Genomic DNA, 27,923 nt, shown 5'->3' with positions numbered 1-27,923 from the left:
ATGGTATTCGTTTAGTGTAACACTAGTAGAAGCAAGAAACTGTTCCGTCTGCCAGCTGTAGATGTTAGTAAAGTGAATGACTGAGGCACAGCAGCGACGCTTCCTGCTGAGAACTGACGAGAAAGTGCTTGGTGAGATTTTAAATATGAAAATTCAGATAGACAAAATTAAAAACACGATTCTGTTAATTGATGCTTTTGACTTGCATACAACAAGAAATAATAGTTAATAGTTTATCAAAGTGAAAGTTAAATCTAAGCTTCATCATCATTTTTAAAATCAATTTATCCGGTTTAAACATGAAAATGCTAAACCCCACTGGTATCAGAATCTTTCCACCTGATTGACAGTTTAAATTCCAGGAGAATTTCCTTCTGGTTTGATTCCAAACACTCCATTTCACAGTCTGTCCTCTGACACTCCTGCAGCCCGAAACAATCAACAGTCAAAGAAGCGTACGAAGACGTTTTCGTCAAAGACACATATGTTGTCCAGAAATCTCCGTTTCAGTCAGCTAGAAAATGTTTCTCCAGCTGAGGATTCAAAAATGCCTCCTGGCAAGACAGAGAAGAGGAATCATGAGTGTGAATAGAGCTGCACTTGATTGTTGTTGTTTTGCTGCACATTTCCATTTCCAGCTAAACAAGAGACGTTCGCTTTCATTTTCTCGGGAATCTGTTTTTCACTCCCACAGTGCTGCCCAGACTGACATTTATCAGTTCATCCAGAGGTGAATATTTCAGGCGTCGTATTCTACCTTCTCATCTAGAATATATGTTGGAAAAACTATAGTTTTTATAGTTCATTTATTAGTCAGGACAACACGATGAGAAACATCCACTTTATTATTTCATACATCTAAAATGTATTATCAAATGTGTTGACCAGAGTATATTGTTATGTTATTATTAATAGTATTGTTATACATTGCCCATATTTTCTCAAGCCATTTTGTCAGACTGAGGTCAGTGCTGTTGCACACTTACAATTAACAAGGACATTAAAAAAGATATACTATAATGTAATAAATATTGTTTACATTTCATTGAAGTTGTGCCCAAGTGTCTGGAACAAATAGAGCATAAGTTCAATCTTGGTGAATTCAACTTGAGTTTCAACCTGAACACCCTCTGTGAGCACTTCTGTCTGCTAAAACACATCTTGACATGAGAGACCTGTTCTAGGTCTTTCGCTAATGCCATCAATCTCCACTTATTTACTTTCTTGTCATCCACCTAAAATCGTCTTAACTAAGAAGTTGATTTGCTCTAAGCCAATCAATGAGAGTACTTAACTACATTCTCTCCATGTTCATTATCCAGTTGCACGTCTGATGTGTCTGTGTCAAAAGAGGTCTCCCCGGCACCAGTTCCCTCATCTGAAAGTCCACCTTGACTGAACATTTTTTGAGTCCTTCTCCATTATCACCCCACAGCTGTGGGTAGTCATTGAATATTCTTATAACTCTTATAACTTTGTAAGATGCCTGAGTTCACCATCATTTCTGGAGGACAGCTCCTTTAACCTTCTTCTGAAAAACACAAATCAAATGCTCACGCTTTGAGGGGCATCATGATGTAGGGCTCACTTTGTTTTGCTGAAGACAGCGATTCACCTCAATTCAATTTATAGCTGGCAGGAAACTGGATTTGTATCCTTTAATGTTTAGACAGCGAATGAGTGTCCTTTCAAAATAAAAGGTTACCAGCAGGGTTACGGAAACCTCTACATTTTGGTCCGAATTAATAATATAGTAATTCACAGTTTAAGTCAAATCCAGAGATTAACAGCAGCAATAGAATGATGATAAATAATGCTCCGATCTCATAAAAAGTACAATTTAAAAACTTGGGAAATTTGTGTTAGAGCCGATGCAAATAAAACCTCATAAAACACATCAATCAAACTGATTTAAAAGTGTACCCTGTACTTTGTACATGTATACTCTCTACTTTCTTCTACCTTCCAGCCTATCACAACATAATCATTTTCACACCAGTCTGTTTTTGCTCAAGGTTTCTGCCCGTTTTAACGAAAAATTTTCCTAAACACTGTGGCTCATTGAGTTCCCTTCGACCTGTTTTTATCTTCGCTTTTTTTTTTTTTTAATTACAATTACTTGCTTAGTAATTGTTAATAAAAAGTATTCTTAATTTATTTTATTTTGATGTTAAAATAAAAATTAAAGATAATAAAAGATATATTTAGAAATATATATATTTTTAATTAAAGTAACATATTGGCACATATCTATGGTTATGTATGTATATAGTCAATATAAAAACAATTGTATTAACTGTTATTAAGACATGACATACATCTTTTTTTTTTCCTATTTTGATCTTTTTACTTTTCTTCATCCCGCCTTCCTTTGGCTTGAAAGCCCCCGAAAGACAGTCTCAGTATACAATGTGTCCATTTGGAAAGTGTAAGGAGCCACTACTGGCTCAGAGTCCTAAGAACTAAAGGGTCTTTATTGTCATAATACAATACAATACAATACCATACAATACATTAAAAAAGTCACAAGAACGAAATGATGCTAAAACTTCCAGCACTAGGAAAGTGCACAAACCCAAAGAAAAGAGGCTATACAAACTCGTGAAATTGTTTTAGTGATTCAATTTTATCAAATAACCTTTACTAAATTTGATTCGACTGTTTTGCGTTTTAGTATCCAAAACATTCCACCCAAATACACCTTTTAGACAGAAAGTGAGGGAGTCCGGCACCCCTACAGAGACATCTAGTCCATATTACCCACAAGTCTATCCAGTGACCCAAACCTGGCTGCCTGTTACTTTGCTAAGGGGTGATAGCTAATTGAAGGCGCTCTTATTTTTAGCGCTCCATCTGTGAGTCCTGGTTAGACCTTTGTTTAAGTGGCAGTGTGACTGAAAAAGTTACGGGCCAAGAGCTAATCTCTCAAGCACACACAAATCAGCATAGAAATCCACAGATGGCACAGATTCCCAACAAAACTTTCCCCAAAACACACCACAGAACACTTTGAAGCCTTGTGATCTTCCTCCTCGCCCTGACTTGAAAGCCCATCGTGCCAAAAAGCATGTATGATGGTCCCAGCCTGGAGTGGACTCCACTGAAAGACTGAAGCGAGAGGCAACACTCCTCGGGGGTTACTGTCCCGAACTAAACTCCTCACATATAATGCAATTAGGCCGGATAATCTCCTGCACTGGCCCCTCGCCGTCTCTTCTTGCTGCTCGGCTCGGACCGTGGACGAGGATCCCGAGGGGCAGCTGTAAAGACAAATCCTCACAGATCCCTCAAAGGTTTCATTAAATAACAGAAAAGCACAACTACATTATATCCATCATTTGTTCTGCACTGTCAAAAGTCATCAGAGGAAATCATAACTGGCCCAGCAGTGTAACGATTGATGCGGGCCAACGACTGACCATCTGTTCTTGGTTAAGACGTCAACAAACAAATCCATCATTCTGAAACACTATATTCTGCAATAAAGGGTGCACATTTTTGTGCAAAACTTTTGCTTTTTACAACATTATTTGGAAATTCAAAATTTTCGTCATAATGAATTAAGTACATTAAGTTCATTGATTTATTAACTAACAATATAAACGAATGTGTTTTAACATGATTACACATACAACTAAAACATATCAAATTACACACAATGTGATAAAATTCTAGCTAGGACTTCCAGGAACATTTTTGTTTTTGTGTGTATCAACAATTTGAAGTCACAGCCACACAGCAGATTCAGAAGCACAAATGTTATATTTACTCAACATGTTTCAAGCCTACCTTTAGTCCCGTGATGAATAGATGTCAACTATACCAAAGAATAGCAGCACCACGAAAAATCAGTCAATAAGGTTCAAAATGTGAGCTAGAAGTGATTAAGGGAGAGTTGATTGGCAAAAGACTATATTGGAGTGGAGTTTATACTAAGTGGTTTTGAATCTACTAATTTTGATCTAGCTCAGAAAATAACCCTTAAAACCATTGTTTAGTGTCCTACATTTTGAAAGAGATCCAGTTTCTTTCCTGTGTTTGAGCCTGCATCAACCTCTCCTCAGTCAAGGTAATGCTTTCTCTCCATACACATTCAATCTTCCTCTGTTTACGATGAAGAGACCCACTTCTGTCTCTTTTGTTACTGACTATGCTGAGGGGACTGTCAGCTCGGACTTGTCCCTCAAAAGTCCCTGAGTCCTGATCAAATCCTGGAGCACTGTGGATATTCTTTCCACCCCAGTGAGCTCAACTGAGGGATTGGCGACGACGGTCCGTCATTTTTGAGCTCTCTAATGGAGGCTGAGCTAAAACTGAGAATTTCTTCACACTCTACATGGTTACCAGCAGGTGTTTTAAATCGTGAGGTGATCAACAAAACTAGTTTAAGGTTTTAGGTCATCTTTTTGAAATCATCTGGAGCAAGGGTGTCAACTCAAACATACAGAGTTGATATTAAAATAACAAATAATCTTTTAATTACTCTTATTCTCTTTCTGGATCATCGTCCACCTCTATGATGTCTTTCATCTGTAAAAACTTTATCCCAAATGAACAGCCTGATGTAATCATGTGTATCTTTACAGCTTAAAAACAACGTTAATTTTGACTTGTTTTTCACCATCTTGTTTTGGCTTTAAATTGGCTCTCATACACATTTCTCCTATACGAGTTCTATAAGTAGCCAGCCAGATTACTACTCATTTCAAGTCCCATAATGCACTGCAACATTTTAAGTGATTATCATAATTGCCTAAACCAAATTTTGTATTCCTGATAACACAGTTTATCAGAAATGTTTTAAGTCCAGTACACAAGTTAAACCAAACATATTTTACCGTAAAGTTATCTTTAATGAATCAATAGAAAACATATCAAGAAAAGTTTGCAGATTATATGATATTAGATAGGAGGGCACGAGGGGAAAACATTTTAATGTGATATATGTGGCATTAGCAAACAGAAATCAAAAAGTTAATTGTGAATGCTGACCAGTTAAAATGTGATGAAAAATTATTAAATATATAAAATATATATAAAAATATACTGGTTTAAATATGTTTCCCTCTAATGAACGATTAGGAGTAATTTTAAAATTAATGAAAGCGCTAGTCATCATCAAAGTTAAATAAATAATGTAACAAAAGCTCATGTGATGCTGCTCACAGTCTGTTTAATAAGTTGTTCATTTGTATTCTTACTAAGTGGATGTGACTGTACGTGAAAGAAAACGTCCGCGGGTAAAATCTCTTTACAGTTGACATCACCTGTGTGTTTGACAGAAGCATGTCATCTGACAGAGAGAAAGATCCTGCTAAACACGAGGTGACACTCATTAGGAAAATAATGACAGCCGGCAGAGGGGGCGTAGATTTTTCACTCGGGCAGTCGAGTCACGGGTCAAAACGCAGCAGCAGTACGAAGCGTCTTAATTAACCCATTTGATGACCTACTCTTGTTGCTCTTTAAAAAAAGTCACAACAAGTGGAAGAAGTTTTCAATTCAGAAGAGATATTGTCTTTGCTTCTCCACGTCCTGACGATGTTCGAATGGTTGTTTTTATTAGCACACCATGAAAATAATGGGCTTTTCTTTCCTTTACTGGGCAGTAGGTGATACTAAACTATAGCTGTGAGACACAATGAAGTCACTCTGATACACCTTTTTATTGAAATATAATGTGTTTCTTTGTTTAGTCACATAAAAAAATGATGATCTGATTAACATCTGGATTATTTGGACTCAACAAAATTCTATTATGTCTGGTGACCTTTACCTTCAAATTATTTTCAGATACTCATCTGCCTTATGGATCCACAGCCTTGTCTCAAAACTCACCTTTGTCAGTTTATAAATTCCTCTTTTTTCCAGACGTGTGAGTCGTTATCATCATGTATCCAGCAGTTAATCCACATTGATTGGTGGAAAATGTGGATGACTGCAGCCAAAGCTGTATTCAAATCTTTTATATCTTTTATATATTTTACTTCTTACACACCAAGGGCGTCGTGTACAAAGAAGTTTTTTGTATTTTCTACTAAAAACGGTCGAACACTCAAATCCAGAAAATGGGGCAAGTACAAAAATATTCGGATGTATGAATCTGCGCCTGCTCACAAATACAAACACTTTTCTTTCATAAATCAACGTGGAATAAATGGCAGACTTTCCTTTCCAGACACTCATTTGCATATTTTAATCATATTTAAATGAACCAGAGTCCATGATTTTTCTCTCTGTGATCAGAAAAAACTAATGAAAATATGAATTTAAACTGGACTAACAGTTTATATTTGTTCATTTGAAACATTTCTGAAATGGATCACATGCCTACATGTAAATCACTGCAGACGAGCTCCAGTGTAAATGTTTATTTTTCCAATTAGATTTATTAATGCGAATACTTATATTATATTTACAGAGACGATCAGGGGCTTTTTTGAAACATATTAAGATGGAGTTTAACAAGAATAAAACTGTAAATCAGTAACTTAAAGTACTGAGTGGTGATGGTGTTGTGAAGATGGTCTGATTGTCTGAGCATTCATATGTTTGTGTGGCGCAGCTGCCCAACACACGCTTAAATTCTTATTACATTTATAAAGTAAAAGCTTTTTTGTTCACAAATTACAAATGAACAATTCATCTGACAGTGTATTTATATAACTGTGTTTTTTTATTTGGATCGCTCTGATCACGTGATCACAGGAGATAAACCGGCTTTAGTTGCTTTCATTCTGCAGCTTCAGTTTGATAAAACGGATGTGATTATGTTTCGCAAGAACGTCTTTCTCTCTGGTGGACTTGAAGCATCAGACGCTGATCATTTTGTTCGTTATATTATAAAAACAAGCATATAATTCCATTTTTTCTGAATTGTGTGAAATCACGGATTAAAATATTCAGTATAAAACGATCAATGTTGTCTTGATAAATATAGATCATCAGTTTGTTGAATGAGAATGTTTATAAGTTTGTGAATAATTTAGTATCCACTCTTGTAACAACAAACAGTTTGTTTTTGATGTCAATGTTGATCGTTACTGTAACTCTGATGTGAACATCTCAACATGACTAGTGAGGCTGAAATGCATCTGAGCAGTAAATAAAGACGTACTCCACTACAAACTTGTCGGGAAGTCCAAACTTTTTGAGGCTGGGTATAGATTGATGTGATGACAATAATCATGTAGGAGGACGCACTAAAATCTTGAACGCTACAGTTAAACTTGCAAATGTTATGATTCAAATAAGAAATAAATAGGCTTCATAGAAACTGACTGTTCCTCTCTAATGATTCTCTTGTATGACTGCTCGTCAGTCAGGTTCTCTTTACGTTTCTTCGTCAAAGATTTATTCTAGCTCTGAAATCATCATTAAAAATGTGGTTAAATTTAATAATGTAAGACTGTGAGGTCCTTCGGAATGCCGCATACAGAGCAACAGTTAATAAAGATGTTATGATTATTATTAGACAAGAATTCTTTATGTTAATATAAAATAATATTTATCTGGTGCCATGTGGTGTGGAAATCATTGAGATTAGATTATTCATGCACAAAATGTATTTAATGGTTCAGATTTGTGCTCTTAGTTTTCCAGCTAAAGACACTTTAAACTCTCCATTGTGAGGTAAATTACGGTTTATCTCGTCCCATTATATCACGCAACTCTGGAAATAGTCCCAGAAGTAAACGCGTACTGTTTTATTCATCAAAGCTGCAGATAACCCACAGCAGCAGCAGTATTTCAGTCAATTTAAGATATGGAAGCGGTCAATTAAAGCACTCCAGGAGAGCAGATAAACACTAAAATCAAGGGTGTTTATCTGGGATAATGCAGATCTGTGGATTCCCTCTGGCGAAAAGAGGAGTGGAAGAAAAGCAGACAGAGCCGCTTTTTCTTAATAATCCCTCATCAGGAGTCTGAGCGAACATCTGGCTGAAAAGCCTTTCAGACCAACTTTTATTTTCTATTTGTCCTACTTTATTGTAATCCTGCAACACTGTGACCATCACTGAAAAGGACAGCTAAGAAATGATTTTCACAGCTTTATAAAACAGCATTTTCCGGTAGGTTGTTTTGGAGGAAGAAAGTATTCCAGGCTGCTCATCATTAGTTTAGCTGTGCAGCCCAGCAATTTGGTGAAATAGAGGGAAAATGTCAGCACAGCGCACAAATTCATCCCTAAATTTATCAACATTCATTCATTCATTCTTTGTCTACCGCTTTATCCCGGGGTCGGGGTCGCAAGAGACTGGAGCCTATCTCAGTATCATAGGGCGAGAGGCAGGGGACACCCTGGACAGGACGCCAGTCTGTCGCAGGGCACATAAACGCTCTCAACCCTACGACAATTTCCCAAAGTGTATTTTTTTGGACTGTGGGAGAAAACCGGAGTGCCTGGAGTAAACCCACGCAACACAGGGAGAACCTACAAACTCCACACAGAAAGGTTGTCTCGGGGTTGAATCGAACCAGCAACCTTCTTGCTGTGAGGCGACCACGTTAGTCAACATAGACCACACAAAAATAACGTTAAAGACATTGTATTTCAGACTTAAAACATTTGTATATATGACTACATTTCATGAAACAAATGAAACATGGCAAAAATAATATACATAATATAATATATAGAAATGTGACTTTTTTGTCCTTACACTTACAAAAATATGTATCCTAATATGTTGGAGCTCATCAAATCCAAAACTTAATTTAGTTTCTGTTAGTTTCTTCTTTGTTTCAATTTTAAAAATAAAAGATTTCAAATTGTTACTTTTTACAAACTAAATGGTGGAACTGTTGTCTGACACAAATATTGTTTGTGGAGTTGAATTGTTTGAATATTGTTTGTTGAGTAAAACTGGCTTGTTAAATAGGTGAATGTAATATTGCGCTGGTTGTTGCCTGCTGTCTAGGAGGAGTCTCATTGATTAAATTAAACAAATGTGGCTAACACAGCTGATTCAAGTTGTGCTGCCAACTCACTTTCATTCCTGTGTCTTGTTCATCACCTTATAAGAACATATATAATAGCAGCTTTTCACGCATGCCTCAATAATTAATGACAGTAAAATTGAGCATCATCAGAACTTTTCTGAGCGGAAGGTCAAAAAAATAACCCGTAGGCTTTCTATGACTAAAACCATTAATACGCTAACAGCCAGCGGCTGCATATGTTAGGCCAGCATGGTGGTCTGATGGTCCCGCCTCCTCTCTGCAAGAGTGCTGACTGTGGGGTAAATAGTGACCTCATTAGCTCTGGCACTGATGAAGGGGGGCACATAGTTCTAATGAGAGGATGGATGGAGCTGCTGGTCTTTCAGAGACAACAGGTGGACGGAGGGAAATTAACCCCAGCACCTTTTTGTACACGAGCTAACACATGAATAATTCAATGGTGAGTTAGATGGTGGCAGAGTTTTCTCTGAAGCAGATTCAATCATGACGTTCTCGTTTATCTCAGTTAATCAGAAAACAGATTCTTCGTTTCTGCCCAGTCACTTTTCATTTGGAACAGCGGATGCTACTGAAGCGTGATGCATTCGCTTGGAAAAAGAACAAATACTGTCATTTCCTGAAAGCACAACATGAATTATTGGAATGATGAATAATCAAAATGTTTATTTTCCTGAATAAATTATGAGCCAGACATTCATTTATGGGTCTTTAAACTATTGTGTTTACAAAAACTAATTTATTACCGCATTTTGAATTATTTATTTACATACTCTTGTTAGTCATGAATGTGTTTTACCTTCTCAATCGTATAGAAAGCAAAAAATAAGCTGTCATCTTCAACTATCCATGCCCAGGCAGAGCAGACCGGCGGTGTACAGTGATGCTGGTATAACTTAGGAACACCTGAATCCTTGGTCAGAGGGCCCGGCGCGACTTCATATCTGCCCTCCGTTCTTCTGCCGCTGCTTACAGCCGTGGGATTCTGTATCTTGTTGCTGACACAATTAAGGTCAGTCAGGCATGAGCACATGCGTTCGCTCAATATGGTGCTAGATAAGACTCTGCTCAAATTGCTGTTTTGTGTTTTAAACTAGGACAATTCGACCTTGCTAATCTGTTATGCTCCGTCCCTAATCAAACCACTGACTAATCCATTTCTCATGGCGAAGAGATGTGTGCTTGTGCGCTCCAGCCCTCGGCCGAGTCGCTCGCGCACAATTAGGAGCGCCAGGAGACAATGGCACATGGACCCGGAGAGAGGAGAAAAATATAATAGATACGACTCCAAGTGGGAGCTTTTTACTTCACTGAGCTTCGACAGAGATGTGAGAAAGCACATTTTGCTCTGCCATACTCCTCAGCACAAAGAAAAAAAAAATGTGTGCTCCCGGTACACAGGAAAGTCAGGTGATAGGATGATAGAGATTTTCTGTGGGTCAGTAACAAAGGATGTGCAACATTTATTAACCTCAGGAATGCACACCGGACCTGCTGGAAAAAAAACTTTCCTAGTTTCATAATTCCCAAGATTATTGTTGTTTTGACGCGTCATGAGGAAGGAAGGAGAAAGATAATTCTGGCAAAAAGACGATTCCTTGGGAACAAGAAGAGATGATTATAAGAAGTGTTTCTACCTAGCTACACTGTAAGGTGGGGAACACACTAGACCAGATGGTTAAAAAAGCTCCATATTCTGATATCAATGTCTTTCTACTTTGATTTTTTTCTTCTTAGTTGACATTTTGATTGAAATGCAAAAAGAAACAAAACGAGGACTGTTGTCCTTCAACACCAACTCTACCTCATACCAGAGGAAAAACACATCAAAGACACAGGCTTATGGAACAACGTCATTTCTGTAAGGTTACTTTAGGGACATTTATTGTTAGTGATTTCTTTTTAATTTCCTGTTCTTATGGGTCTGGAGAAGAAGACAATGTTTGAGATTAGGAAAAGTTGTTAAGGTTGTCCATAAAGAAGTCTCCGGATATCTATGGTTCGCTCATCATCTACAACCATGAACGCATGAGCTGGTGTTTACCTGAAATATTCAGTAGTCAAGGTTTGCATTTTTTTCAAATTACCAAGTCTGACAAATCTCTTGATCAAAGCTTTAAAGGTATATTTTAAGGTTTTCTAAAATCAGATCTTTCCATTTACAAAACTTAATCTGTATTTCTGTTCCATTTTGGCTCAAATATAAATTTTTGAAGGACCTTTTAATTGAATTCACTTCACTAGTAAATGTTGAATGGATTTGGGGATAAAAAGCAATAAATATAAAACAATATTTAATCTCCATACATAGCAGAAACAGTTTTTCTACTCTGCAAAGATTGTCCACGTGTTTGCTAAGGCTGTGATTCACTAGACAAAAAGCTTGGAGGGAAGAAAACATCCAGTGGTGTCACTATGACCTACATCGCTTAGGAACTATCCACCCACTCATCCGTGTACCACTTTGCCACTTATGATTCCTCAAGAAGAATCGTCTCTGCCATGTAGTGCCAGGAGATCTGGGACATGTATTCCACATAATTGTACGTGGCACACGCGTAAACACACACAGTGACTTACTTGCAACTTCCAGTGACGCGTTGCGGCTGATGGTCTCGCCCAGGTAATTCCGCGCCACACAGGTGTAAACGCCCTCATCCGGTTTGCTGCGGCGCCCGTGAACGATCCGTAGGAAGAACAGGGAGCCGCTGGGGAGCAGCATGCGGTGAGATCGTGGGTCGTCTCGGTCCGTCTCCACGCGCTCGCCGTCTTTGTACCAGTCTATGTTGGGAGGTGGCCTCCCCTCTGCCTTACAATTGAGGGTGGCAGGTTCCCCCTTGGAAACCACCAAATCGGAAGGATCCTCCAAAATCCGCGGAGGGCTGTCTTCAAACCGAGGTCGAGACCCTGCAAAGAATTGATCAGGTCAGTCCCTTCAGCTCCAATTCACCCACCATCTTCACATCTGTGGGCTGTAGCAGTTTATCAACCCATCTGTGTAGCAACAGTTGGAATTAGACATTTTGAAGTGACACGTAAATCTCCTGTCTTGTCCACTTGAATTTCTCATGGCATAAACAGACACAAAACCAACTTGAAAAGCACTTAGTAAGCACAGACCTTCAGTAATCTGCTCATTAGAAGCAAATCTATATTTTATTGCGCAATATTGTCACATCGAAGAGCAACATTGGACAGGAGGTGAATTTTTTTCTTTGAAACTCACTTTCACACATAGTTGGAATAAGTAAGTACAGGGTTATTTGTAAAGCGAACTTCTAGACCAGAGTCACAAAACGCTTTAACAATCAAAAACAATACACAGTTAAAATATATACTTTAAAACAGGGGTGTCAAACTGGTCCAGAAAAGGTCCGATACGGTGCAGGTTTTGGATGAAACCAGTCAAGCACATATAGTTGAACCAATCAGGCGTCTGAAGACAGTAATCAATGAATTGTCAGTCAGGTGTTGCTTGTTTAAGCCGCCGCCTGATTGGTTAACTCATGTGTGGTGGACTGGTTTGAACAAAAACCTGCGCCGTCTCGGCCCTTTTCCGGACCAGTTTCACACCAATGACACAAGACAAACACAGGAGTCCCAGAAAATCAGGGAAAAGCCTGCACTAATAAGAATGTCTTAAGATATTTCTTGAAGGAGTCGACTTCATCAAACACAGACTTGAATTCATTCATATACCCACATAAGTATAACTCAAAATTGTCTGACTGTTATTTTTGTTTAATGGTAAACTCTTTCAATCTAGTCGTAACAGCTGAATAATGGTCCTACAAAACCGACAATAAAAAGTCATGTTGTTGTGACGCTCAATGAGCTGTATATAATGTTAATACCAGCTTAGAAAAACACAAGCGTCTCCTGCAGTTTCAGCTAAAACTAAAACTTGTCTCTTTCTTAAACTCTGTATATATATATATATATATAAACACTAGCTGACTTAAAGGTAAAAAAGGTTTGAAACAAAGTGTTGCCAGATAAACACTGAAGAAATTCGTCCTTGAACAAAAAATGTTGAAGGTGATCTCACAGTAAGTTGAATCCCATCGTCTCCCAGGTGGCAGATCGATTGATCATCCTTTATTGTGATTTAAGGGATGGACAAAACGTCTGCCTCTGTCTGCTTGAGTATAAAAATATATGGTTGAGGGTTTTCACAGATTTCACCTGGACAACGAATGAAACGATCCGTATGATAAGTTAATAGTTGAGCTTGTTGCCTGGAGACAGTTTGACAGTTTATAGACATTTGAAAAGAAACAGTCGAACGTTGTTTGGATCTATACATACATCCCTCTCTCTATTTTTCTCTCTAGCCATGCATTTCCTCCTGCTGCTCTTGAGGGAGTAAAAACAAGTCCACAGATTCAAGGTCTGCAGTGAGCTTTTAGAGGAAAACTGAATGCTTCAAACAACACGGTACAGTTAGAGAAATTAATAATTTAAATTGTGCTGCTTTTAGTTTGGTTGGAAAGGAACAGATGGACCCACCTCTTAGAAAAAAAAAGAAATGGTCAGTGTGCTGCTGATCATTGTGCTGCTTAGTCTGAAGCATCATATCTGTCGGATAATCCTGCATTATCATTAAGGAGCGCTCGGCACTAACCTCATGACACACATGCTACATGATACTTAAATCTAATCCACGAGGCTAAGTCCTCACTTTTCCGCTATAAGCAGATTTATGTATTTTTATGAAGTGATTTTACATCCATGAGGTTGACACATAAACCTGGAGTAAACATTTGAGAGCTACGAGAGCACTAACACTCGTGGCTCTTAGACCACAGTGGATCAAAATCCCTAATGCTTGATAAAATGGCTAATCCAGCTGTTTAGACGAGCCGCAGCATCTTGACAAAATACACAATGTTTATAGAAATACTGCATGAATCCGTCTTCGTAATCCTGACTCTTAAATTTCAGCACATCTGCACCGAAGCTTTTAGTGGTATCCAGTAGTGATAAGTCATGTTTCGTCAAAAGTTCTGCCCCTTACAAATCTCAGCTCAGTTCCAAATCTCCCAACGGCTGTCGTCTTAAATTTAAGTGGTTTAGCTCTCTAATAATGTACTTTTCAGTTTTTCAGTTTCTCAGTTTCATTACAGGAATTGAAGTAAAAAGAACAAAATAGGATTTACCTACACTTCCTTCGATGAACCTCCACAATAACAACTCTTATACTTTATTTTATTTAGAGTTATTTCACAAAGGTAAGATCCTTATAGTTACTTTAGATTATTGTATATGATATTTCAACTAGCAAATTAATTTAGGTTGCTTTTTTTCGTTACTTAATAACTACATCTTTTTCTGATATTTATGATCAAAAATAGTATATCCTCATTAAAATATACCAACCTTTTTAATGATAATATCATAATGATTTTTCTTTTTATTGTTCTATATTAGTTCACTTTTGTCCCACTTCACTTGTAGCCAGCAGCAATGAAAAAACAAGTTGAAAGTAGAAAGGGGTTTTTTACTGACAAGTCAAAATGTGAGGAGTCAGTTCCCAAAGGAGAAACAATTTGAATGTGCTAGAAATGATTAAGTGTTCCTCAACAAGTCTGGGCCGCATACATCTAGTTCCAACTAAGATCTTCTTAAAATTATTATTTTTTTAAACAAATATAAACTGGTGCGTCATGAAGGAGAAGTGTGTCTCAGATATTTGTCTGAACAAGGTAATCTGCTTTCATTTACAAATGAATTTATTTTTATGGAGAGGAGTAATAAAATATACTCACAAGAGTAAATCCACTGATGTTGCCTTATGTTATGTTGATAAACTGTGTTGTATATTTATTAATATTCAATTCAATTCACCTGTGACTTCTCAAAAAATGCTTAGTGTGACAAACCTGTAAACTAAAGGTGTATTTTTGAGTGTGATGTAAATACTACAGCCTGCTTACTGTCAATTGCTATGATGAGCTGAATAGATAATGGCTTCAGGTAGTCAGGCTGACATGCAGCCACCTGGTGGAGTGACAAGTCTGCAATCAGCGGAAAGTCAACACCACCTTGAGATCAACACCAACACACTTTCTTCTGGAGAGAGAATATTTTTACAGTAATATTGGCTTTCTGACAGGAAGATTGCAAAGCAACGACGCAAAGCACCTTTCAACAAAAACAGCTTCTGTCCACCCACTTCAGGCAGAGAAAAAAATAAACATCCCCAGTAATAACGGGACCTTTTTGGGGATATGATTCCTGCAGGGATCATAAATATGGGCCATTAGAACATGCCACAGAAATCCAAGTGTGAGTAGAATGCAGTGCAGGATTTGATTTGTGGGGAAAACGTTAATCGGGGGCATTCTGGTGTGAAATGGCTTTTAAATTTATATGGGTAATATACCGAGAGGAACAAGCCCGAGCTCTGAAAGTAAAGTAAAAGTTCAGCCAGGAACTTCAGAGCTAATTTATTCTGTCAGAATTCTAGTGATTAATATGGTTTGTCACGAATCAAGCACAAAAATATCTTACTTTCAACTTCATTATATGCTCATGAATTACTTTTTGAATGGCTTCTGGGTGTGATAAGAGTACGGCTTGTTTAACAATGATAGATTGTGATTTTTTCTGAGAAAAAAACGATTTCGACTTTTTCCACAAAAGAACGTAAATCAACTGGAAGCTGCCAGATATAATAAAAGAGCTTTGAAGGCTTCTGCCAATCACTCCAGCTGAGTATGTACTCATGCAGGAGAGGTATGGTGGTGTGTATGTTATTCATTAGTTTGAAGGTTAAATGACTGTTGACAATCTTGGATTTCTCCAAGCTGTGCGCTGAAAGAGCACTCTCCTGATGAGTTCTTTAACAAGTGATGAATAATAGTCGCCTTGGTAGAGCTTTTGTTGAGTTGTTATGTTGTTTTTTTTATCTTTGCCAGCTTGTCTCCGTCATCTGAAGTTTTATATATATTTTATATATATATATATATATATATATATATATATATATATATATATATATATATATCAGTGACGTGCGGTGAGGTATATTGTTGGTGATGCACTGACTCCTTTAGTTTCAGTTTTACAAGTATATAAACCAGAAAGGTTAACTTATTCAATTGGTTACAGGTTATTTCATATATCAAAAGGATTGTTCACTCACACATGCACACACACAGACACGCATGGTCTTGGGTGAAATTTCTAAAAGACGAATGCTATAAATTGATTAGACTGATGTCCTCACCTCCATCTAAGTTATAAATAGTAAAAAAAATGTGATTTAATTAATAATTTCTCAAAAAGTCTATATTGAATGTTTGTGATATTTTGTGGGATATTAGTCTACATCCTCCAGATCTTTGTCAGTATTCAATTGTGGATAAATATTGATTTATAGCTTTATAAACCTGCCACCTTTGAAATTGACATAAGAGTCATAGCTGAAATATTAGGTTATTAATTATCAATTTATTTAAAATTATATATTCAAAATCTTTAACCTGCCAAATATAATCTAGTTTAGATGTGAGACCTTTCAATTGGCTGAAAATCTAAATCTAAATGAACTTTAAACAATCAATAGATATCGAAAAAATTAATAGAGTGATAAATAATTATAAAAAAGGATTCCCAAACGTGGATTTAAACAGTATAGAGTACGGCTGTGATAATAAAGGATTACAAGGAAGACGCTGCTGATTAAATGTTTTGAAAGCCGAACATTTATTTCCTCCTACTGAGGGGAGGTTACCGTAAAGTTTATCAAGAACTCTCCAGATTTAAGTTTGGCTCAAGAGTGAAAAATCCCTAGCGATAGTGAGCTTAACAGCATAAGGATGTCAGTGCTGTATTTGTACGTTGTCAGTGTTAACTAGCAATGATGCTGTAATGAAAGATAGACCAGCCTTATGTTGCTTCTGATTGGTTAACATTGTGTGGTGCCTTCTGTGATTGGCTAGATTTACACAAAAGGACAAGTTTATTATCATGAAACTATAAATATTAAGTATTATATGTAACTAAATAAGTAAGTAATTTATATTTATAGAGCGCTATTTTAGACCAGGGTCACAAAGCGCTTAAACAATAAATAAAAAAATACAATAAAAAAAAAAAATACCCAAAAAATATATGAGAATATAAAGAATATTTTATTTAATACAGAATGTAGTTTTTAAATATTCTACTGTATTTTTCTTAGTCTTTTTAAACAATTCAGATTAAAAACATTTCTGGTCTTACATTTATCTGTAGCATTTCCTTTGCGACACAAACCTCCATTACATTGTTGTTTAAGTCCACATTAATTCCTTTAGTTTTAAAAGTCTCTCCACTTCAAAAGAGATGTGACTTACTCACACTTTGCCTTTTCACTGCGGTTGTATTTCTGATCAGCGAAACTAAAAAAGACCCTTACAAAGATTATACTTTAATGGTTAAAGACATCAGCCAGACTGTGGCGACATTCAGAGATTCAGCAACCGGCACACGTCAATTGCATGTATCAACACAGTTTGCGATGGATTGCGCATTGAGAGGTGAGGCAGTGCCTCATCTGCCTACCCTGACCGCACGAGAGGTGAAGATCCTCATTTGTGTGGCAAATACAATTCTTGACATTACATTTTCCTCAATACAAAGTAAATATTAAAACGGAGAATAAAATGAAATAATCTGAATTGGACATTTTATAAAAGATAACAATATTAAAGACATATGAGGGTAAAACAAATGTTGACAGTGTTGATGTCTTGTGTAAGGTTCAGATTTTTTACATACAGCATAAAAGGGGACCAGGTTTCATGACATTTTATTTAGAAATTTGGACCGACTGTATTTTAGTTTCTCTAACTGCAGCATAGAGAGAAGTTTCTAATGAACTTGAATTATCTTAAATGGCTTTGACTACAAGGAAGCTGCATTGCCAGAACCCCCAAAATAATGGAATGTATATATGTAAGTCTTCTTCCCAATCTAGCTTTGTTTCATCTCATGACTGAGGTTTTGTATTTGCATTATCATATACATTTTAAAATGATTAGCTCTTATATATGGATCTATAGAAGGGGTTTGAAACCCACCTAGAAAGGGGCCAAGATTTTTTGTTATAACCAGTTAAGCACACATGAGGTAATGAATCAGGTGTTTACCAAGAGTGGGAAAATGTAAAGCTATTTCAAATTAAAATGCTTTCTGACTTGAATTCAAAATTTAAAAGAATGTTTCACTACAGTGTTTTAAATCTGCTTCTGACCTATTGATAATTAGCAGAGGAATTGCGTTATTATTGTGTATTTCAATGTAAGAAGTGGATCATGTTTTTCCTGCCAGGTACCAACCCACAATGCTAATTTGAAATAAAAAATCCATCTTGAAAGGTCATTTTTCTGTCTGTTCAAACAGTTTTGTATCGATTGCGGGGAAACAAAACTTGGTATACATTTGTTATCTGTAAACCCAGGAGGATGAATGTGTCTGTTAAGTGAAAGGAAGATGCTTTTCATTATTTTTTATTTTTTGTATGAATCATTTCATTTTATTTTTCTATAAATATAATTTACTTACTGACTTACTTATTTTTATTCAAGTGATTTTTCCAATGCATTGATTGGTAAAACAGCCCTATTAGAAAAAAATCTACTTGAACCTCCCTAAATGTTTTAAATATTTCAATAAATACAGGTATTACATCTATTAGAATCGCCAAGTACACCAGAAGGTCATCAGCATAATGCATAATAATGAACATTTGTGTACTTCATTGTTCCACAACGCCAGAGACGTTTTCTTCTCTCCCTAAGGTCACAGCCAGTGGGTCTCTAGCCATAGATACAGTGAGAGAGAGATACATTGTCTTGCTCCACTGTGAAGATATAACCATCATCGTCAGTGTAGGTGTGCATTGCAGCCCCAGGTGTGGATCATGATATTTTGATTTAAGATATGAACACAAACCACATTTTTTCCAACACTACAAATATTTCCACTTGGCTCACTCCATTGCTTTTTTTTTAGCATGAAGAGCAAACCTGTCCTTAAAGGGCCAACAGTTAAGCTCATATAGTTCCACCAATCAGGTGCCTGAAGACAGTAATAAGTCAAGAAAGATTGCCTACCTGGTACAAAGGTACAGCTTTGCATTAGCTGAGAATAAAATAATTTGTTGGTTCAGAAAACAAAGTTGTGATAAAGTTCTATGCAATATCACATCTTTTGTTTTACACAAATTGATGTATGGATGAACGAGTATAGGGAATATTGATGTACAGCTTAACATTCAAGGAAAACACATCTGAATATTTTTCGTTAATTATTGTAATATTACAACTGAATTCAGCATGTGAAGATAAACAGCTTTTTTTTGCTACACTGACACTTTAATAATGACAAGTAGGACAATCTTGAATCTTCCATTTAGAATAGATAATTAACACTTTGTGCATAGAAATAAAAAGAAACCTAAAAAATATGTTCAGAATCAGAAACTCTAATGGCCAGTGTTGTAAACGCTTGTATTGTTTGGGGTACGTTTAAGTGTGTCTCCAGATTTCTGCATTTACCTTAGAATGAAGTGGACAATAAGAGCAGTTACTTACAGAGTATTTCATTTTAATAATAATGATCACTTTAGCTTTTACTGGGACACACTTTACATTTGACAGCCCCTGAAAATTTCATTATATTGGACCTTGAAATCTGAAGGGTTTTGAAGTTTTGATACAAACATCGATCTGATACATTCAGAGAAGAAATTACTTTAAGAGTTAAATAGAGAGTTCTTGTGTGAGAAAGAGATGCTGTCAAGGACTTTCAGATTCCGCTTTTCAGGGCTTTCTGAAAAAGCATCAGAGAGATAAAGAGTAGTCTTAAGTATCACATAAAATACTTTTGATTGAAACTGTTTCCCACAAAATTGCTTTTGAGGGTTTGTGATGTGACTGAAGTATAATTGTTCATTTAGAAAATATCTCTAATATATCTAACAGTTGTTCTATCAGTAGTCTTCCCAAACTAGTCCTAAACACAGAGATGAAAGTTGGAAGATTTATTCAGATACAAGGGCACCCATTATTTTTTAATTGGGAGTATATACTGTAAGTATATCAGACAAAGTTAATGTGTAGGATGTTTTAAACACTGGATATAGAGAAGAAGGGCGATCGGTGCCCAAGGACATACAATCAATGGTAATGGAGGAATGCTGCATAGATGCTACATTCAAGAAGTGAGAAAGGTAGGAGGAAGTTAAGCTGCCAAACAAAAACATTGTTTCATTGAATCTAGTCAATAGTTGAGGAAGATGTGTGATAAAGAGGGACTAATGAATAGTTTGGATTCACAATTCAACTGTCACATTCTGTGCTTGATAATAACTCTTTTGTGCTACATTAACCATTTCATCGATGAGTCGGTTTGCTTCAAAGCTAGTGGGCAGTGATTTGTGCAAACACCAAGAGATGAACTGATCATATTGGTTGCTGCAAGGCTGCATTGGATTTATAGATACACAGCACACGATGCAGAGATCTGCTGCGGAATAAAGGCCTATTAGTGCTGCACACCGCGCTAACAAACTACTTCTTACATCAGTTTTAATTGCAAACTCTGACACACGCCTACAAGTTTGCTCGTGGCATCTCCGTAATTTCTGCCTCATCTCTCAGACAGCAGCGCGGAGACTGAAGGCTTGAACTTGAAGACGCCGTTTCAGTTTATTAATTACCATCTACAAATATTAACCCTGCATCACTCTCCGCAGGCTAAAGTGTGCTGCTGTCGAGCTAACTCGCAGTGAAAACAAAGCCACAGAGGGAACATCCTGTTTTGCATCTCGCTACGATTTAGCAACAGTATCGCCCAGAGATAAAAATAAACAAGAACCTGGACCTGCACAGATGCACAGCTTGACTTCTGCTGTGAAACTATCAGCTTCTGCAAGAAGCACAAACTTCATGTGTGTCTGAGTGAAACGCAGATGCACAAGGCCGGCAGCTTCTCTGAAGGGCAAGTTTCTGTCTGCTGAGATTTACTTCTGTTTTTTCCATTTTCATTCATTTGCATAGTTAAAAAGGCCAAAAACATTCATGGAGTTTCGTGACATTGCCAAGTGATCTCTGTGGAAGGGTGATAAATAGTCAAAGCTGAATACATTTAAGTAGAAAAAGTCGAGTCTGATTGTCTCCTGGCAGGTTTTATTGCTCTACAGAGCTGTTTTAAAACGTACTGCATCACACAATTAATGGGTTTTGTTGATCAAAGTTCTCACCTCTGTGTTTGCTGCAAGACCTTGTCATGTGACCAGGGCAAAGTTGATTCTTGTAAGTTTAAATCCAACAATAATTTTCATACATGGATTTTTCCTAATACCACACCCTTTGTAATGGCGGATGGATGGATGGATGGATGGATGGATGGATGGATGGATGGATGGATGAATGGATGGATGGATGGATGGATGGATGGATGGATGGATGGATGGATGGATGGATGGATGGATGGATGGATGGATGGATGGATGGATGGATGGATGGATGGATGGATGGATGGATGGATGGATGGACGGACGGACGGACGGACGGACGGACGGACGGATGGACGGATCGATGGATGGATGGATGGATGGACGGGTGGACGGACGGACGGACGGACGGACAGATGGATGGATCGATGGATGGATGAAAGTCAACAATATCAAACATTCTTGGTAGTGTTAATGTTGACTTCATCATTGGAATCTGCCTCAGTCTAAAACATTTTTGTTTAATACTGGTTTTATAAAGACTGACAGTACAGAGTTCCGTATGTGTGACGTCACGGACGCTGCATTAAATTTAAATTTCACAGACTTCAGGACGAGCAATTACAAAAAAATACATTAAAGAATTTTAGTTCAGTCATAACACCGTTAAACGTTTTCCTCACTTACTTTTAAATCGTGTTGATCACAGTTTAATGATGATCCAAGTTTAAGGATCGAGACAGAAAACTCTCATTATTATTCAATAAGTCCTGTACGAGGCCGTATCTGTCAATACTAATGTGATTATGGCGTGTTTCTTGTATTAAAATTGTGTTAAAAACTGTGATTATGAACAAAAGTCATCCAGACCTCTATGCTCTAAGGTCCATTTTGTGAATCAGATGCAGTTTATTGGATTTGTTTACATAATTTGTGTTGTTCTAATATATGATTATACTGAGTGGGCTTCTTTGTAAACATTTATTGTTAATACAAAAGTGTTATTATTATTTAGTTCTGGACTTTTCATGACTTTTCATGATCACTTAAAATCTTGGCACTTGCAGGGTTGTTTGGACTTTGTTCCACATTGTCACCCTTAGTGTTTTGTTTCACCAACGTGTCAACTTCACAGAATGTCCACGTATTTTTCAGGTTAAAAGGAAACAAAGTTTACAATTTAAATGTTTCCTTTTTCTTCAGCCCCTTTTTTTTTCTTCTAAAAAACTGCTGGTAAACTATTTATTTGAATAAATACCAACTTTGTAATTGTATCTATATGTTATAACTGTGGTGATACCTTTATTAGTATGTTGTGTGAAAGGATGATGTGTGTGATGAGTAGTACAGTAGAGAAGTGTGAGACAATAAAGAGTTACAGTAATGTTATGGATTAAAAATCTATATATAGATGTAAATGTAAGCACAATAAGGTTGAAAAGGTTGAAGTATGGAAGCTTGTATATCTGAAGAAATTATTTTCAAATTGCAGAACAAATTTTTGACATTCTACAATATTGCAGAACACTGAAAAAAGTATATGTACCACTGTCCAGTCAACATCTCCCCAAAGTGTACTGGGTTTTACATGGGGTTTCATTGAAAACGCCCAGAACAACTCCACAGGGAGGAGGATCTTAAAAGCTTCTTCACGGCTTGAGGAGCAACAGTTCTACTTCTCCTCACTCTCCTCACTTTATCTCTAAGAGGGAGGTTGAAACACAGGGAGGGTTAACATCAAGCCGAGGAAGGAGAATATCAGGCACTTCTGGCTCGATGGACGCCTGAGGCAGCTGAAAGGTAGCAACAGGTGAAAAACAGTGTGCAACTGTGGCTGAAAAGAAACATGGAAACATTTGGTTTACAGTGGTCCCTCGCTATAATGCAGTTTACCAATCGAGGAGTTTTAGTGTAATTTTGATTGCTTGATTGATCCTGATTTTACACCTATAACCGTCTGGATATTTTATCTATTGGGCAACGGATCGAGGGAAGGTGGTCTCGGACATCGCACAGACACCGGGCTCTTCGTGGATCACAATCCCTGCATCAAGGAGCCGGTGGCGGCCGGAATTACCATTATTCAGGGTCAAGGGTTGCTGGAGCGGGAAAATCGCTTTCAACAGGTCAACAGCCTATCACAGACAACAAACAACCACTCAGACTTTCGGACAAATTATAGTTATAAAACATCAACCTCAGTATGTCTCTCAGCAACCAGAGACCAAAACAATAATATTTCCCCAGCCTTTACTTATACCACTATTTGTTATAGCTGACAGGAATCCATTTAAAATTTCAGGGGTATTACTGCAATGATATTGGGATGATCGCAGGATAATTAATTAGAACAATCAAAAGGTAACGATCTTTTAATGTGCAAGACATTCCCTACAGTGGTGATGAACACTCAATTAAGTCTTATTGTTTAAATCATTATTTAAGTATTGTGTAATTTAATCAGATTTTCAATTCAAAAGACACCTATCTAAATATTTAGACCGTTATGAAAAAGTCTGGCATCCAACATCTAAAAGATATGTATTGCCACAGTGACAGTGTGTCAATTTAATACATTTATACAGTAAGGTTAATTTTGTTTTCCCTCATTGCAGTCTGCCCTCTGAGCAATGACATCACTGACGGCTCAGCATCAGCAGCATGACTCAAACCATTGTCTGTTCATGAAGCGGGAAGACGGCTTTACTACCTTCTGCAGTGGTTTCATCATCCGCTGAAGTTCGCAGGGAAATGCTGGAGGCTTTAGTCAGCCAAATTTGTCACCGCGAAAGGAAAAGAAAGACAGAGGGGACACAAATCACCAGCTAAGAGCTATTTAGCGTCAATTAGTTCCAGAATGAGCACAACAACCGCTGCGCCTGGATACAGCTCCACAATGATCGCAAATTAATTGAGATTTGTTTTCTGCTCGTCCTGCAGAAACGGGAAAAGAGAGCACCGCTGCCAAATCAAAGGAAATTTGTGTCGTTCTCAGTCAGCACAGCTTCAAATAAAGCATTGATGTGGATGACAGTTAACTCTCATGAGAAAAAAAAACCTTTCGGTCTTTTAACTGTTAATGATCAGTGTGACTAATAATCAGCAGCGACAATAGCAACACGCCGAACATCGGAGGTGAAAATGAGAACAAGTGCCCACTACAGATGGATGAACGTAGGCAGATGGAGTGGGTGTTAGAAAGTGCCCTCACAGTTGAGAGGTGGTACGAGTTTAACGAGGAGGCAGAGCTGTGGCCCCAAGATTTACAGCCAACACAAGTGAAGATGCGCTGAAATAGAGCGCCTGCTGTCCATATGCCAGCCAGTATGATGAAAGATATCTTTCCAATCATTTAGGTTCGTATCCTTCCAGCTTTGCTGCTTCTGTGGCTGGCGAAACAATGTTCTGCATATGTGCAAAATCATGTGAGCAGTGGCTGTGACCCATTCTTGTTGGCAACCCTTTAAAGTGAATATCAGATTAGTGATGGCAAAGGTTCCATGAGGGGTTCCTATTTGCTTGGACTACACCACGCCTTTTCAGTCAGAATCTTGTTCTAAAAGGCAAAATTCTATGTTTGTGTAAGACATTCATGATACAGAAGAGGTTCTCCAGCAGCAATTGGATACTTTTTTGGCTTACTTTTATTGTCTGTGAATTAATAAAGGATACTGCGAGATGCAAGTCAACAAAATGTCTCAGCTGTCAACCATTTTACAATATTTTATTTTTGCTTATGAGTCAAGTTATCAAGGCCAAAACATCTTTATTGTCCCTGAGGGTCAATTTGTGATGCAGCTAGCAGCAAGAAACAACACATATAACACAAATTTGACACTACATTTAAGTTTTCGCAGCATTGCAAATTGTACTGTGAATAACAATACTGACCTAATGACTACAGAATATGATATTTTAAATATAACATTAATAAGAGGCTAAAATTACGAAAATTGATTAACAATTTTTTTATCGGGTTGTAATTCAGTGGTTTTGACTCCACATGAGTGAAAAGCAAACACATAATAATTTTCTTAATTTAATTATTTTTTTTAGGTAAACAAGCCTAATCATCCTCATATTATTAAATTAAAGGGATGAAAAAGAGACATCTTTTCTCAGCACTGGTCTTCTTAGGATCAGTGGACACAAAGTAAAACATAAATCACTCATATCTTAATGGCCACCTACGAAATGCTCCATGAGTGTTTAGCGATCTATGAGGCATGTTTTGTTGTGCAGCTGAACAGAAATACTTGCTTTTCAATGAAATACTTGCTATGGTCAATGGCTTATTGGACTTAGATTCTGAATTACGATGCAATTTAATTGTTTTGTTGTTTTAATGTTCCTCCTGCAGCATAAAGTGTTGAAGCAGTAAAATCTAAATGACAACACATGGTCTCTTAAAAATCTGAAATCTTACTAGGTCCTGGGGTGAGAGGAAGGATCAGACCTTGCACCGCAGAGTCAGAAATACACCAGTGTTGTGCACCTCTTTTCAGACATTATTAGATAAAGCGGGCAGGGGATAAGAGCTTATTAATGGTGCTGATATTGGATCTGGGGATGTAATTAAAGCTGCTTCTGTATTGGAGCTATCAAGCTGCAGGAAATTATGGCATATCTAATATAAACTCCCAGAAAAGCAAGACACCGAAACAGAAACATTGGTGGCCCTGGGGATTAATGGGACATACAAGAGGGTGTCATCTGCATAACATTAAATATCAATGTCATGACTATGCATAAATTGTCAAAGTGGAGCGTATGCAGTACTTATTTCTGGCAGCAAAGCTCTGAAGGTTTGGGCAAATTTAGGGCAACCAACAGGTTTCTATTCCAGGTCAGAGCCTTGCGGTGACCAAAAATGTTCCCCGGTAACACTAATACAATGCACCTGACAATATTAACTGAGAATGTGCATCTTGTTGTGTTCTCATAATACAAAACATAATGTTCACACCTTAACTGAACTGTTGCCATAATTTTCACCCCATAATGTGACTTTCATGAAATGTTTACCAACATATAATGATGAGATCATTCAATGATGTTGAACAGCACAGCGAGAGCTGACAAACACTATTACTGCAGGATCCAAATGGCAAAAATCGAAATTAATCAATTGTTCCAACATTTCTTAAACTATTTAGTGAACTCTCGTCATAGCTATTCAAATTATTTCACCAGCACAGTGAAAGATAGACAAAACAGATTATTTAAATTAAATATTATTAAAGGAACTAAAGGTCTTCAAATAAGATTTATTGAAAATGTATTTTAGAATGTTTTAATCTGCTGAAAGAGTCAATTATATAAGTGCGGTTTTAAACTCAATGTATTTCAATCTAATCTGAAAAAGGATATAAAATCAACAACAAAAGCAACAATCAAATCTTCAGACGTCATCCACAATAATATCTTCACTCTGTGGAATTGTTTTTCTGAGCCCTGATTTTATTTGGGGGGTTGGATTAGAGCTTTAGTACGGTTAAGCTGTTATTAAAGCAGTGATTTAGAATATCAGCCATCCTTCGACATTAATCAAACGTGAGCATTACTGCTCTTTGTGATTATGTGCATGCATCTCTTTAGCCTTTTACAGAGTGCTGTGCTAGAGGCTTGCTTTATCTTAAAAAAAACAACATCAGTGGAGAGGACGTTAAATGGTTTTACTTTTGCCCCACTCACAGATCTTGCTTTTTTACCCCAGCTGTTGCTTGAAAGGGTTTTATAATAACCCGCCATCCCTGTGTGGATGTCATAGTTAAATATAACAAATGAGTAAGAGATTCATCCATAATTCCTTTCACTGGAAGTCATGTTTGAAACAGAGCTAAACAGTCAACGTCATGTAGAACAAACTGGACTGTGCACCAGCCACAATTTGTTTATTTCTTTATAAACACTTCACCATGTCTTAAAAAGTAACTTTGCTTTGTATTTTAAAACATATAATAGTTATTGTACGTGTTTTTGGTATTGAATGACATTTCTAACTTTTTTTAAAACATTAATGCTAAATAATATTCCACAAATGTCCTTTAAAATAATAAATGTTTATCATTGGCTTTGATTGCATTTCTTCAGGTGTACAACGTCAAAAATGTAATACGTTCCATCCAATTTCATTTGTAACAACTTCACCTTCCGCTTATTTAATATACAATTGTATTGGAATAATAATAATTATTTATTGATTTTCTACTGCTTGTTATGTACTTTAACATTTTAATGATAGATTTCTTATTCATAATATTTAATATGTTTAATTGAACCATAAATTACATTACATTTTGTTAGTTTTTTACCCATATTTGCTATGATTTTAAGAGATATCATCATCATCATCACTGGTTTCTGGTCCAATAGCTGTAGTTTCTTACCTGAGGAGACGGTGACGAGCGAGGCGGTCACCAGCAGGAGGAGCAGGTTCATCTCCACACAGTCCTTAAGTCCGGACAGTCCAGCTTCAAGATCTCAGTCAAACAAAACCTCAGGGCAGCAACTATCTGTCGCCAAACCGAGGGGGAAGAAGCCGAAAGACCCTCAGTTTGGCTTGTTTGGAGCGTTTAGAATCAGCGTGAAAACTTTGCTGTCACTCCCTGGCACCGTCACTGACGGAGGCGGCGACCCACAGAAAAGCGTCAACTCCCGGGCATCACTCCGTCCCCGCGCGGTCACTCGCGGGAACACAAGCCTCCATCATGACTCCAGGAACCACTCAATAAAC

At 37.2% G+C, this 27,923-nt stretch overlaps 1 protein-coding gene across 1 annotated transcript in view; it reads right to left on the bottom strand.

Moving 5' to 3' along the window:
• Nucleotides 1–27,923, bottom strand: part of LOC148076068 (roundabout homolog 2) — a 56,227-nt gene extending 28,304 nt beyond the window's left edge. The window contains exons 1-2 of the mRNA XM_087795071.1: nucleotides 27,577–27,923; nucleotides 11,542–11,868 (exon numbers count right to left, since the gene is read on the bottom strand). Coding sequence (XP_087651197.1) covers nucleotides 11,542–11,868; nucleotides 27,577–27,628 — 379 coding nt within the window. The 5' untranslated portion in view covers nucleotides 27,629–27,923. The remainder of the gene's footprint in view (nucleotides 1–11,541; nucleotides 11,869–27,576) is intronic.

Source organism: Callionymus lyra, chromosome 7, assembly GCF_982586985.1.
Source record: "Callionymus lyra chromosome 7, fCalLyr1.hap1.1, whole genome shotgun sequence".
NCBI classification, from domain to species: domain Eukaryota; kingdom Metazoa; phylum Chordata; class Actinopteri; order Syngnathiformes; family Callionymidae; genus Callionymus; species Callionymus lyra.
This window is presented reverse-complemented; position numbering and strand designations above follow the sequence as displayed.